Source organism: Pelophylax lessonae, assembly GCF_965119305.1.
Source record: "Pelophylax lessonae genome assembly, chromosome: 1".
Classification (NCBI taxonomy): Eukaryota; Metazoa; Chordata; class Amphibia; order Anura; family Ranidae; genus Pelophylax; species Pelophylax lessonae.
Genome location: NC_138768.1, coordinates 390,715,555 through 390,731,480, shown reverse-complemented (window position 1 = coordinate 390,731,480; position 15,926 = coordinate 390,715,555). Strand labels below are relative to the sequence as shown.

The 15,926-nt window shown below is 38.2% G+C and overlaps 1 protein-coding gene across 6 annotated transcripts in view; it reads left to right on the top strand.

The window, feature by feature from the left end:
* The window catches only part of NFIB (nuclear factor I B), a 402,638-nt gene that overhangs the window by 311,926 nt on the left and 74,786 nt on the right, over nucleotides 1-15,926 (top strand). For 5 of the 6 annotated variants that reach the window (XM_082244100.1, XM_082244099.1, XM_082244097.1 and 2 more), the window contains exons 7-9: nucleotides 2,826-2,915; nucleotides 8,990-9,121; nucleotides 15,692-15,870. In XM_082244100.1, coding sequence (XP_082100226.1) covers nucleotides 2,826-2,915; nucleotides 8,990-9,121; nucleotides 15,692-15,870 — 401 coding nt within the window. The remainder of the gene's footprint in view (nucleotides 1-2,825; nucleotides 2,916-8,989; nucleotides 9,122-15,691; nucleotides 15,871-15,926) is intronic. The other variant, XM_082244101.1, reaches the window with a different exon arrangement.

Genomic DNA, 15,926 nt, shown 5'->3' with positions numbered 1-15,926 from the left:
ATGCCTACCAGCCTTGGTTTGTAGATTAAGCACCTATGGAGAACTGTATCAAATGCTTTTGCAAAATCCAGATACACCACATCCACAGGCCTTCCCCTATCAATGTCACAGCTCACTTCCTTGTATTTGACAGCTGTCAGAGAGATTTTAGAAAGTGAATTCATCGCAGCTCTTCCTTCTGATGAATTCACTTCTTTTAGCTGAAACAGATGCTAAAAGAAACTAGAACATACAAGGATTGATTGTTGCACCCCTAAAATTCGATTTTATATCTTTGACCAATGGTTTCACAGTGGTGGTAAATTTTTAAATGATCTTGATTGTGTAAACAAAATACATTGTACTTGGTTTAGAATTTGGGGATAAGAGCTTATTTCCACAAACTAGCACAGGTTGTTTATTTAGCAAATTACCTAGATTGTTGTTTTTTTTTATTGCACTCAGGTGTCTTATAATATTGAGGTGTTCCTTAGACAATCATTAGTGGCAGCATTTGTAAATTATTGTATTTTATTTAGAACAGTCTCGGAATGACTTGGTCTACCTGTTAACAGCGAGTGTAGAAGCAGATTTTTTTATGATAAAACAGTGTTAAGGCATCGCTAATCTGTCAAAATATCACTGTCAAATGATGATGATGACTGGGTGGGAGCCTGGGTGTTCTAGTCCAGTCATTAAGGCCATTTATGTTCGTTTCTGGTCACAAGTGCACATTAAACTTGTTTGTAATAAGAAATTGTTACTGAAGTCTCCTAACCTTGCAGACTTTCAAATCAACATATTTTTTGAAAACTATTGATATTTTTACAAAAAGGCTGCAGGAACCCTACTGCCACCAACTTAAGCAGTTGCTAGTGAATGCCCGTAAAACCTAGTATTGTAAATGCTTACTTGCAGCATTTTTCATTTCCATAAAAGTATTTTTATTGACTTTCAGTGTGCCTCTGAGATTCCTCACAAATCTAGCTTCTTCAGAAAAAGTAATTCTCTAGCACAGCCTCCCTCCTCTCCTTGAATGTCATATATTCTATATCTTCTGGGAGTGTCAAACTACCATCTGTGCTGGACAAGCTCCTCCACCTCAAACCTTCTCACTCAACCTAGGGATAAGCAAAGGGGAATACTAACAGAGTGTCACTTGAGTGAAAGATTTGAGTTAGCTAGGGCTGCTGGCATCACATATAACATGGCAGTACACTGACAGCAGGGATATTAGATGTCTGCTCAAGGGAAATAACCAGTAAATAAAATGCCTTAAATATGTTAAATGCAAATGTAGGGGGGAATTCATTAAGAGACCCTATACAATTCTGTCAGGCTGCCATACTGAAATTATAGGTGCTTTCACCCGATTCATGCTCCTGTTCAAGAAAGGTACATGAATCTGTCAGAACCTAACACTGCAGTCAGAATGCCCATGCTGGACACTCCTTCATCAGTTCGCTTCCTCCCTGGCTACTGTGCCCATCACACTATTAGGCGCATAGCTGAGGCGTTTTGTCTACCTTGCTGTTGATTGACAATGCAGGGCAGTGGGCGAATCCATAACCAATTTTCAGTCCAGTAGTGGCTTTTTAAATTTGCTCGCTGCCATTTGCTGTCAAACAGTAGTAAGGTGGACCTGAGGGGCTCCACCCGCCCAGTTACTAGAGTCATTACCCAAATATGGCCATTTCTGTATTTAGGTATCCCTGGCTCCTTTGTTTGCATTTCGCTTTCAGCTGGGGAATAGAGCCCTGTGCGGGAAGCTGTTACATTTGTGACAGCTTCCCAGCCCAGACATGCCCCACTCTGACAACTAGCATAATTCTGCATGACAGCTCAGAGCTAGTCTTAATTACCACCAGTTTCCTAATCTGAGAAATGGTAGTAATTATTTAAGCATCTGTCATTACCACAGCTACAGGTTCCTAAATCAGAGGTGGTTACCTGAATTTGCTGCACCTGTTGACAGTGTTAGAGAGGCTGGAGCAGATATTTGCCTCACGTAGGCACAGGTAGTTTCAAGGGAACTATTGCTGAACAATGCCATTAAGCACAGATTTCCCAGATAGTCTAATGAGAAGATTGTTGTAAAAATGAATGATGTGGAAGCAGAGTCTACTTAAGTTCTATAATACAATATATTTTGTCTTTGCTTTTCACTTTTTATCTCTGGTTACTCACATGGCATGACCTCTAAACAATAGTTACCAATATGGTGTAGGAACTGATACAGTCTAAAAATATTTGGTATAATGAGGCAACACAGTAAAGATCACTGGAACCCCACTGTTTAGGTAAGTATACCCTATTGCAGAGATGTTCACCATAGGATCAAAAAAAAGCCTAAAAGTTGCAACCATAATGTTGAAAATGTTAATGATAAATACCTTTAATTCTGTTAGACTTTTTTGATAACATAGCCCACATAGTAATTATATTGAATATACAATTTTAAGATTTGCTTCTGTAGGTTATGCCACAGTGTTGTACTTTGCACTGTGTTGCTAAAAATACTTTTAAGAATGAAAACTACAATAAAAGAATATATGAGTGGAGTTAAATGAAAAAAAATATATATATTAATAAATGACTGGTTTAGTATAGTGAGTGCCAGTATGGATAGAACATTCTCTCTGCTGGACTAGTAGGCTTTTGCACCAATGGTGTCTTGGTTAATTCTATTCACTATACTAATAGCTGATGAGTTATGTAAAGTTCAGTGATTATAGAATACCAGACATGAAGATTTTTGCAAGCTTCTGCCGCTGCTGAACATTTCTTGCAGCAGAGCTCAACCTGAGTAATCAAGCCCTCCTCATTTTTTTTGACATCACATACAGAGTTCACAGGCCAGTCAACCAGAAGCAAGCAGTGGAAAATGGAGGATCCTGGGGCTTCTGACTGTGACTGGCTGAAGATCAAAATGGAAGGTGAGAGCCGAGAAGATTACATTTACTAAAATGTATATTAAGGGTTTGTTACAAAGTGCAATAAAAATGTCAACTGCATGTGAAAACATACAATTGAATGAAAAATATGAATTAATAGACTAGATAAAGCAGAGCAAAGTATAGCAACAAAAGGCAAGGTGAAATAATCCACAGCAACCAATCTTGTTAGCCACAGTCAGATCAGTTGAGGAATAATTTCTTGATTGGCTGCTGTAGGTTATTTAAAATAATTTAAAATGATCACATAATCACAGCACTTGCATTAACTTAAAGCAGAACAATAAGAAAACCTTTTTTTTTTTCATTTTGGATGGAGCAAGGGAGGGATATAACCCCTGTCAGATTTTTTTGTCGCCACCTGTATCCGATTGGCGAGATTTCCCTTCACTCCCTGTCTCATAGCCAAACAGGAAGTGAGCAGAAATCCCTGCAAATTAGGGAATTCCTTGGGGACCCCCATATCACTAGAACTAGTGTCCCCATTGGAAGATTTTCCATCTAATACTTTTCTGGGGACCACCCAAAATGTGGGATTTCCTTTCTATTTTCACTTTTAATGATAGTGGTAAATAAAACTGATAGAGAGAGAGTGAATCTCGCTAACAGGGGCACAGATAGCAATAAAAACTGTCAGGTGTTCTAATCCTTCACCACTCCATCCAAAATTGAAAAAAAAAGTTTGGCCTTTAGTTAAACTTTAAAGCAAAACTACAAGCAGAAAATAATGTGCTTTAGCTATGTATGGGTTAGGTAGTATAAGCAACCAAATCTCAGTATCACCCTCCTGTAACTTGCTGCCCAGCGGCACTCACACTGGGAGATTGAATGTCAGCATTCTGGGCCGGTCAAGGCTCTTATGAATAAACATACTCCTAAACATATTCTATAAACATACTTACAGGAGGGGAGAGCCCAGGAGTTATCCTATTACTTTTCTGCCACCCCTTAATTTCATTATCAGGCTCAAGTGGGTCCTGCATTGCTAAACGACATCGTAGTCTTCAGAGTATTCTAGGAACTGACTAATAAGTCAGAAACTATTGGATTACAAAACATGTCCAGTTACAAACCATTTGGTAGGTAGAATTGTTCACATATACGTTACACATATAAGTATTTTAACTGTGGGTTTGACTGAATGTCATTTTTTTAGGCTGGGTTCACACTATTGCGAATTGAATGGTTTTCCTGCATTCAATTTGCATGTCAGGAGATTGTCTCTATAGAGCCGGTTCACATATCTCCCGAGTGGCTCCGGTGCGAATTGCACAGTAGTTCTGTGCGTCTTCTGGTCCGTTTCAGTTCCAAATTCAGCCAAAAATCTGAACTGAAATCAGACCTAAAACGGTGAAAAAGGATGCACCGGACGCTTACTGTGAGCCGCTCCGTGCGGCAGTGTGAACCCAGCCTTAATGTATGAAATGTAACACAAAAGCTGAATCCAAAAAATAAAACCAAACTGAAGCTGGTTTCACACCTATTTGTTGCAGAAACTTTGCTGTGTACCTGTGCCATTCAGGCTGAATTTTGATTGGCAGCTCAACACACTATGCTAGAAAAACTTTAATGCTTGTGTGTTTCAGTACACCGCAATGAAAGGATCTGAGCCATCTGTGCATTGTGTTTAAAAAAAAAAGAAAATGGATCATGTCTAGTTTGATGTGCATTGTGGTGCGTCGGCAGTACTGAAAATGAACAGGCCACCTTAATGCATTGCACATTAATGTGTAGTTCCACACATTGGCGTGCACACTGTGATGCACCACATGCACCGAACAGATGTGAACAGGGCCAAAAGAAAACTCTTCTGCTTTCATGCTGATTTATATAACTGTATTTGCCTTGCATATAATTCTGTATTCACGTAAAAAATAAAATTAGCTCATACTTTTTAAAATATTTTTATATATATATTTTTTTTTTATCCAAACATGTAATAGAACAAAGCCTAGTACATAAATGGTGCACTTTAATGTATAGTGCTTTGAATGAGTATGAAGTACATCAATACTTGTTATTCTGTAACAGTTAATTGCTACATCTTTCCCTTGAGTGAAATTGAGTCTTTTATATATTCTTCCTTTTGTGAACTTCTGTGAACAGCAAAAAGGAACGATTGTGTCTTGTGAACGTATTCTGTTACTGACAGTCTTGTGACAGCCAGGACAGGCACAATATGGCATTCAGTAGAGATGTTTATAGGCCATTAGTACACTTGTCCATTCCAACAGACAATAATGGCTGGATGTTTTACCAACAGCAGACCACATACCAAGGGAAGTTTGACAGCACTTAATGCAAATATTTGGTTAAACTTTCACTGTTCACCCCATAGGCTTTTTTCACTTTTCACTAATGGCTAAAGAACATGTTTTGTTCGCACTCTCGTAATAAAAACATTGACACCTGTACTTTTAGCAGACAAAAGAGCTGATTTATGAGAACTGGAGAAAGCCAAGGCTGGTCCCGTAATGGCTAACCAACATCATAAGGGGTGATATACTAGAGCAGGGGTCTTCAAACTATGGCCCTCCAGTTGTTCAGGAACTACAATTCCCATCATGCCTAGTTATGTCTGTGAATGTCAGAGTTTTACAATGCCTCAGGGGACATGTATTTCCGCAACAGCTGGAGGGCCATAGTTAGAATATCCGTGTACTAGAGCAACAGTGTGTAATCACATTGCAGATGAATGCTTTAACTTAGCTATGTTCACTTAAGTCTAACATTTACCGTATATATACAGTTTTCCAACTGCCATTCTCTAGTCCTATTAGTTTAGTAAATCGTCAACTGAAATGTTTCATTTTTGCAGTGTGAATAGATAATTAAAGCAAAAATTACAGTTTCTGTTGCAGCCCTAATATTTTTTTTTTTTGTATTTAAAGTGGTTGTTAAGCCACTGAGTCTTCTTGCTACTACGTCCTCTGTTATGTTAAATGATGTGCCCCTGTGTATGTGTTTTTTAAAAAATAAGCAGCTGTACACCATATTGTATAGCACCGCTCGGCGCTCACACAACCTCCCGCATCTCTCGATCTGATAGCTACAGTGGGAGGGGGCTGAGAATCCCCCCGCTGACGTCAGCCAATTGGAGGAGAGAGGCCGGTGGTCATGTGAGCGCCGAGCGGCACTATAAAATGAGGGAAACAGCAGTTAAAAAAAAAAAAAACACTGGGGCACATCATTTAATATAACAGAGGAGACAGCAGCAGGAGGGGAGGGCCGGGGAGAAGGTCAGAGCTGTCGGGGGGGGGGAGAGGACAGAGGAGAGACAGCGGATGACGGAGGCACGTAGACTGACCACATTTTCAGGGCTCTGCAGCCATGTTAAACCAGGGGGGAAGACAGAACCAGGCAGGATCAGCCAGGTATTTTAGATGAAACAAGGGGCTAAATGACACAGCACAAGCACTGTGCTGTTATTCATGCTTTAAAGGAACAGGATCCATTTAAAAAAAAAAAAAAACAGCAATAAAATGTCTCCCTCTATTTAACAAAATGTTTAATGGTGTCATTTGCCACCATTGTGGGAGTTTCCCATCACTTCCACTTCTTTCTGATACCTGTCAAAATACCCAAAACATGGAAAGATCTTTTTTGTGAGTACAGAGAAATCTCCCAGAGACACTAATAGAAATTTGTTGCATATTCCAGCCCTTTCATATGCTAAAAATATGTTTTTGGCTTGCATTGATATTTTATCCTCTAGTGAATTTCTTCTATACATTTTAAGGCTGGCAAGTTCTTGGCCATAAATGAGATTCTCTCGCACTGTAAGGAAAGTAGGTAAATGCATTGATCGGTAATATTAGTTATAGTAATACCTCAGTTTTCCGTTAGACAGCATTTTAATTTACAAGCCATTTCTTTAACTTTATTCATTTACTAAATCTTGATTGAAAATCTCTGTTAGCAAGCAGTTTACCATCAGAGAAAAAGACTGATAAGATGACCAGATTTTAAAATCAATTTAAAAAACATAAGTGGGCTAACATAGGAAAACATGTGAGTATGTGATAGTTGTGTTAGTTGGATTTAAAAAAAAATGAGTGTAAAATAATTGTAAAATTAATTACAAATGTTACAGTCTCTTCCTAAAATCAGTTTTCATACAGTTTGATTTTAAATTATTTTTATGTTGTACCTTTTTTCAGTCTAAGCTTATTAAATTATATAATCAGACTGTAAAATGTATAGCAAGGTATAGGTTTTAAATATTAAAATCTCTTTTACTGAGTGATTTGGGGATGATGTATTAAAAACAAGATGCTTCTTTAAAGTAGAACTATGGGCAAAACCGTTTCATTTTGGATAGAGCAAGGAGGGTTATAACCCCTGTCAGTTTTTTTCACCATCTGTGTTCCATTTTTTGGGAACAACCCCAAGTCATCAGAACTAGTGTCACAACTGGAAGATTTCCACTCTCATTTACTTTTTTGGGAACAACCCCAAGTCATCAGAACTAGTGTCACAACTGGAAGATTTCCACTCTCATTTACTTTTTTGGGAACAACCCCAAGTCATCAGAACTAGTGTCACAACTGGAAGAATTCCTCTCTCTTTTACTTTTTTGGGAACAACCCCAAGTCATCAGAACTAGTGTCTCAACTGGAAGATTTCCTCTCTCTTTTACTTTTTGGGAACAGCCCCAAGTCATCAGAACTAGTGTCACAACTGGAAGATTTGCTCTCTTTTATTTTTTTGGGAACAACCCCAAGTCATCAGAACTAGTGTCACAACTGAAAGATTTACTCTCTTTTACTTTTTTGGGAACAACCCAAAATTTGAGATTCTTTACTTTCACTTACAGTGATAATGGTAAACAGGACAAATATGTGAATCTCCCTAACGGGGACACAGACAGTAATAAAAACTGACAAATCTTCTAATCCCTCTCCCCTCTTTTCAAAGCGAAAAAAAAAGTTTTACCTTTAGTTATAATTTAAGAAGTCTCTGGAAAGTTTGATAATTGCAAATGATAAGTCCAGTGTGAACATTAGAAACACCCTGGCCATATAGGGTTGAATTTTAAAATAACTCCTGCCAACATGCTGCAAACTCTCTGTACTCAGTCTCCTTCTCCATAGAAAATAGAACAGTACCTTAATAGTGCATTTTCTACAACAGAATAGATGTAGGACCTACTAAGAACTCAGGCATTGCCTGGTACAAAGATGTGTGTATGTGTGGAGTCTCATCAGCTTCACACTTTGTCTAAAAGAATGTAATTTCATTACCTGGAATACATTGTGGGTCTCCATTACTTTCAGTGACTATTTACCTTTTTCATGAGATGTAGTGTTAGTTGATCTCTTTTATCACTCTCATAGACTTTGGTTCTGACATATCATAAACATTATCTGAATTGCCTTCACTTTCAGTATTCTGCCTTTGTGTATAATACCAATATGTGTTCTTAAGATTAAAACTTATGTTGCTTTTTTTGCAGTTATAGAGAGTTTGGGTAATGGTCAAAGCAACAATTTGTTAAATGTTTTTTTTTTTTTTTTTTTTAATGAAAATAGGTGAAATTTGTGTTTTAAAAGCATTTTCTTTTATTTTAAGGATGGCAGGTATAACTGTTGTGTGTTTGTTTTCTCTAAGGATTAGTACGTCTAGCTGAAAAAAGCAGTCAAGTATCTGATTTAGTGCTGCCCTAAGTATCTGAGAAATAATGAATAAATGAATTACTCCAACGATACGCCTGTCTGGTATGAAAGGAATGTGATTTTGGTTTAATAGGCTGAAGACAAGCAAACTATTATTGAAGTCTTCATCTAGAGGCTGGTCATTTGTGCTTGTTCGTCTGCTTGTCACAATGAGGTCTAATAACTGAACTAAGTGGGGCACGTAGCAGTGACTAGCAGAATCTGTGCCTAGCAGGGATCAGAAATGTGTGTTGGTTGTAGCGTCAATCTATATTAATAGTAAGCTGTTATCATTTTACAACAGGCAATATTTTAGTAACACAAGCAAGCAAATGTTATCATGTTGAATACACTCCCCTCAGCTGTTTGCATCTTGACACCTTGTTGTATTACTTTAAACAGATATGTCCTCCCCAACTATGAAGAAGCCTGAAAAGCCATTGTTTAGCCCAACATCACCACAGGATTCTTCATCAAGACTGAGCTCTTTTCCCCAGCATCATCATCCGGGGATTCCAGGAGTAGGACATAGTGGTAAGGGCAAGAAATGCTATAATCTAGTCTAGTCTTCCCACATTCTGCTGTATGTAAACACAAGGCACTTAGAACAGTTCTGAAGCATGAGTTGTTGATATTGTTATAAGCTGTACGTTTTTATGCAAAAAAAATAACCATGTAGTTGTGAACAACAGATTAGTTGTGCTGGATATTAGTAGTAGTATTGTGCCAATTTGAAACAGGCCTGTGACTATGATGAAATAAGTTTTAGGGAGCTAACTGCAGACCTTGGAAAATGTGGGTGATATAATCTGCACTGGGTATATGACTAGATTTATTTATTTATTTTTTGCTGCAAAATAATGTAAAAGAGATGGAGCATAAGAAAAAGAGGAAAAGTTTCATAGGCCACTAACTTTGCACATAAAAAAGTGTTAGATATGGTGTAGAAGTTAGCTCCACTGCGACAAAGCTTGGCTGTTGACTTGAAGCAATTCAGGGAAACGAATTTGATTGAGTGTTAAACAACACTTCATACTAATTTGTACACAGGTTGACCCGGTTCAATGATAGTACTGATCATAAAGCCAGCTACTACAAACTTCACTGTCAGTGATTTAGCTAGAAATTAATTAGTCTCCTAATTGTCATTGTGGTGTGGAAGAAAAGCAGCATTGAAAGAAATGAGGTGCTTACATAATGAAATCCCACAAACTCCACACACATTTGTTGATGGATATGTGGTCCAAGACTCCTGCGCTGCCAGATAGCAGTGCCAGCTGCCTTGATAAGTGCTTGGTTTCATCACCTGGTACAGATATGGAGGTTAATTTACTAAGAGTTGAGAATCCTCACCCAGAAATAATGTGAATACTCACTTTAGGTATTCAATAGTCCAAATCAGCCTATGTTTGCCTTTGTAATGTGTGTTACATTTTCAGGCAATATCAACTGGCTGAAGCAGAAGAAGTAAATGTGCAAGGATAGAAATATGGGAGCTGTCATTGCTGACTAGACTTCCTGTCCTGTATGCTAGTTCCAGATAAGTAACTTAGGCCGGGTTTACATATGTGCGGCCGCGGTTCCCAGCATGGGGTCTGGTGCATTCCTGTTCACTGGTTCAGGTGCAAATCAGGTCTGTGTTTTTGCCTGAATTGGCATCTGAACCGGACCCAAACAGGCTCAGGACCCTTTTGGAAGGTGGACAGTGGCTGCCCCAGGCCTGTATGAACCAGCTCCATTGTGAGCTGGTCACATTTACATGTTATTAGAATGGGATGTATGTAAACCTGGCCTAACAAAGCTAATGAAAATGAGATCAAGACGATAGCTCTAGAGATTGTATTGGCATTGGTAATGGCAGCTTCCAGGGAGAGTGCAGCTTAGAGTAACTACAGTATGCCTGTCTTGATTTTGCTACTCAGTAGGAAAAAGGTTACTGGAGTATATATTATATTCTGCAGATTATACATTAAAGCCTCTGACAAGGCGAAAGAAGATAACTGGGGTATGACCCATTTTTAGTAATTTTAAAAGAGCCAAAGGTCACATTTTCCTAGTGGTTTGTACATTAATACGTTTTCTGCGGATGCTCTCTTTTGTGGTACAGTTGTAAAGTCACACAGTGTTATTGTGTAAATTTGTGCCTGTCCTTTTTTAAGGTCATGACAGCATGACTTACTTCAGCCAACCCAGTTCAGGTAGAATAGGTCAAATTATATTAAACACATGTTTCTATTTAATGAGTATGGGAATATCCATGCTCAGTTTGCTTCATTAGGTTAACTTCATTTTTCCCCCAGGGCTCTGAGCCAAGATTGATTTTTGGCAAAGCACCGAATATCGCCTTCTTGTGTAACTTAGGCTGTTCACCTATGTGCAGCAGTTATCCTTAGACGCTGCCATGGGCATTGCTCACTTAACACAGGCAAGAAGAGCAGTGGACAAGCACATTAGGTTCTGATTAGGCTTTTAATGCTGTAAAATATACTGTATAAGCGTTTACTCTATTTCACACAAAAATGTACCACTTCTAAATTGGGAATAGTCATCCACAGATATTGTAAGTTTACATTTTCTCTTAATGATAGGTTTGGAACATTGTGAATTTATTATAAACATTTAGTAAGAATTCAATAGAGAATTCCAGGAACACAATTTTTAAAAGTAACTAGTATAAATACTAAAATCTGTCTTTATTCTAGATTACTGTAATCCCTTTATACAGTCATCTCTACAACATAAGCACCAACAGGAACATGGTAGATTTTTCTAACACATTCAGATTATAATATATATGATCAGTTGCAATCAGTAAGGGCTTTATTGCCTTAATCAGTGCTGTTAGTTTAATACTGTAAACATACTTGCAGGAGCAGAGCTCCTTGCACAACTACAAGCAGGGGTAGAAAGAGTGACTAAGGTAGCAGAAGTTTTAAAAACATTTTTTTCCTATAGTCACTTGTCAGATAGGTGAGTACTATTTGCCATTAAATGGGGTTAAAGTGATACTAAACCTTAAAAAAACACAGAGGGCTATAAGGATCAGCACTTGCCTTGTATATTCTCTGTAGATAATTTTTCCCTCTGCGGCTCACATTTTAGATGCCACCGTCCCCTTGCAGAAACAGAAACCCATTGAGCCATCTCTGCATGTATACTCCCAGCTGGCTATGTGGACAAGTTTCCATACATCCACAGAATACATCCACATACATGCCCCAGCGGCAAACCTTAACCCTGCTCAGCTGGAGCCTGCACTGTCCTTGCTGCTCTACTACCCAGAAATTTCAGAGGAGCAGTGGTGAGGACATGGGGCCAGTGCCAGTGAGCAGGGAGCGTAAGAAAACTTTTAGGTAAAGATATGAAAAAATGTGCTGGGTAATGTTGCATTGCTTGACATTACCCAGTACATTAAAAAGCAGAGAGATTAATACTTTAAACTGTAAAGGTGGAGAAAACTTGCAGGTCATCTTTGAGCATAAAACTGGGGTTTTCACATGGAATTCTCCTTATCATCTATAAGAAACATTTAATAAAAACATAACATATTTACCTTTGTGGTAAATAAGAATTAAGTTGCAGCTTTACAGTATCTAAAAAAATACAGCATACTCAACTAAAAAACAGTATTTATGAATCTAAATTTTGCAGACACCAATGTCTACAGATGTACATACACTATATTACCAAAAGTATTGGGATGCCTGCCTTTCCGCACGCATGAATTTTAATGGCATAAAAGTCTTTGTCTGTAAAGTTATATATTGAGTTTGCCCACCCTTTGCAGCTATAACAGCTTCATCTCTTCTGGGAAGGCTGTCCACAAGGTTTAGGAGTGTGTCTATGGGAATGTTTGACAATTCTTACAGAAGCACATGATGGAGAGAGGGCCTGGCTTGTGGTCTCCATTCTAATTCATCCCAAAGAAGTTCTATCGGGTTGAGGTCAGGACTCTGTGCAGGCAAGTCAAGTTTTTCCACCTCAAACTCGCTCATCTATATCTTTATGGACCTTGCTTTGTGCACTGGTGCACAGTCATTTGGTGGAGGGAGGAATATGGTGTGGGCTTGTTTTTCAGGGGTTGGGCTTGGCCCCTTAGTTCCAGTGAAGGGAACTCTTAAAGTGTCAGCATACCAAGACATGTTGGACAATTTCATGCTTCTAACTTTGTGGGGACAATCCTGTTCCAACATGACTTGACCGGCCTGCACAGAGTCCTGACCTCAACCCAAAACAACACCTTTTGGATGATTTAGAGCACAGACTGTGAGCTAGGCCTTCTCGTCCATCAGTACCTGACCTCATGAATGCGCATCTGGAAGAATGATCTAACTTTCTCATTGACATACTCCTAAACCTTGTGGACAGTCTTCCCAGAAGAGTTGAAGCTGTTATAGCTGCAAATGGTGGGCCAACTCAATATTGAACCCTACGGACTAGGACTGGAATGCCAAAAAAAGTTAATGTGTGTGTAAAGGCAGGAGTCACAATACTTTTGGTAATATTGTGTATATCGCAATCGTTAAAGGTCAGCAGCTACAAATACTGTAGCTGCTGACTTTTAATAATAGAATACATACCTGTAAAGGGATCCAACGCAGTGCTCACCTGACCACCCAGCTCTGGCAAGTTTAGTTTGAGAGGCCGGCTGTGACTACTTGCAGTTGCACAGCCAGGTGTCCAACTTCAAATGTACCAGTAGCGCTGTGCTTTGTGAGCTGTCCTGCAGCCTTCTGGGACCTGGGACTTGTCCCTGAAGGCAGCGAGGGAAAGGGGGAGGTGAAATTATGCCTGGATCGCTGCAGCACAATCCCCAGCAATAACATTTTCATGTGCCCTTAAGGAAACCAGTGTTGAGAAAATTATGGAGGCTGCCATTGCTTTCGTCTGAAGACAAAGCTGCTGATCTTTAGGTCTTATTCACACAGCTGTAAAAATTGCATTTTCATGTGCTTTTTTTTTTCAACACATTTGAACAGGTGCATAAACATGTACTTCGTTCAGATCCGTAACATAAAATCAAAAAATCTGCATCTGAGGACATGTATGTATTCTAGTATTAGAAAAAAAAAAAAATAATAATAATAATCAATAACTGTTAAAGCCATCAAATTAGCAAAACAGACAGGTAACTAATGTTTTCTTGAGGAGGTCAGAAATTGTGACCATTCTATTTTTCTTTGCACAGTTCTCCTTTAGACTGGCTGTGAATGTGTAATACAATAGTGCAAGGAGTCTAGGAGGAGCCAAGGGAAAAAAACTTTGCAATTCTTTGCTGCAGTTCACTATTTAGAAAAATGTGCTGTTTGGTAACAACCTTCAGATTTGTGTGGAAATGTGTTCTTGTTGCCAGTACCAACCATTTATTGAAAACTGGTGTACTAACCATAAAAAACGTATTAGAGCTACCTGAACAGTTCTTTATGTCAAGGGCAAGGATGAAGATGCACAGACAGTTTATCTTTCCTGACTTTTTTATCATCTGAGTATCACAGATGCTGTGCCTGCTGCTGACTGACAAACTGACACAGCCATCAACTCTTTTAGATCAAGTCATTACCATAACACTATATCAAAGACTGTAACGAAGCTCAAATTATGGAAATGATCGTTACCAGGCAAATCAAATCAGCTTATATGCTTAAAAAAGGAGCAGGGCCAAATGTTTCGTTTGGTTAGAATGTGATTTGTTTTACTTGCCTTATATTGATTCCCCTTTATCATAAAACACAATCTGGCAAGGAGTCCTGTTCTTTTCTTATAAATGTATTCTCCGACCAAATTAATTAAATAAATATTGATATCGCACAAACCCTTTGCCATCTCTGTACAATGAAAATAGACAGACTGTTTTTTTCTTGGTTAATATTCTGTCTGTTTTCTTTTTCTCTGAGAAAAACTTGTGTTGTTCCTCTGGTAATTAAATACCTCTGGATGAGTAGTTGTTAGGTGGATAGGTTAGAATGTCCACTGAAAATTAGCAGTATTTAAAGGAAAACTTTTGTATGTATTTAGAGAGTTCGTAATTAAAAATGGTTTAAAATATTTTAGTTTTTCATTTTGGATAGAATGAAGAAGAATTCTAACCCCCAGCAGGGGGGTGTTTTTATTCCCTTTATTTTTCCTGGTAACCATTGTCCCTGTGGTGAAAATTAGGGGAAATGCAAAATATTTTGTTGTCAGAAAAACACAAATGGGGGGACCCCCTTGATTACTGTATACAAGAGGGTTTCTTCACTTTGAAGGTATTTCCTTTCACTTCCTGTTGTGTCTACAAGGGAAAGACGTAACGGGAAATCTCCCAATAAAAAAAAAAAAAAAAAAACAATTTGGCTTTAGTTACAATTTCTTTATTATGTTAATGGTATGCTATTTATGATGCAACAGTCACATTTTACCTATTATAGATATTACATTTATTTTTTTATTATTTTATTTTTTTTACATTTTAGTTTTTTATAGATTTACTTCTGTATTTTCTGTATATCAGGACACTTGATTAGCACACCTGCTTAAAGGAAACTCTATGGCTTAGAATACTGATTACCTGGTTGTTGCTAATTTAGTATAAATATTTCTGATTAATGGACCTAAAACAAGTTTGCAAGTAGCCTTCCATAGCCTTTGCAGGTATGCAGTGTCCCTTTGCAGCCAAAACTCATTAGGAGTTAACGATGACTTATTTCCCAGTGTGATGCAAAGGATCACAAATATGTGGGTTTTGTTATCTTTCAAGACTCTGGAGAAAATACTTAACCAGTGAAATATGTTTTCTTTCTGGGAATAATGCTTTTATTTCAAGCAGTGCTAAATCAGAGAATGGTGTAATTCCTGAAAGCTAAACAAGACTTTGAGCAGCCTGATATGGGAAAGTTGGACTGTTAGTTCTCAAGGGACGTCTGGTATTTAGGCTTCATCTAAGTTTCTAGTACAGCAGGGAAAATAATCAAATAAATATTTCAGAAGATATAAGTACATTATAACGGCATTTGTAGAGATTGTTTTCTTGAATTCAGGTGTTTCTTTACTTCATAATCCTGACAAAATATGAAACAAATTTTACACAAATTTTAACAGTAATGTTCTTTTTTTTTTTTTTACCAGTCATCTCAACCAGGACTTCACCTTCCCCTCTGCCATTTGCAACGCAAGCTATACTTCCTCCGGCCCCAAGTTCCTACTTTTCTCATCCAACAATCCGATATCCTCCACACCTGAATCCTCAGGATGCCCTGAAGAACTATGTTCCTTCTTATGACCCGTCCAGTCCACAAACAAGCCAGGTAAAGAAAATGCCACAGTTATAAATATCAACTCCCATGAATGCATAAAAACAGAT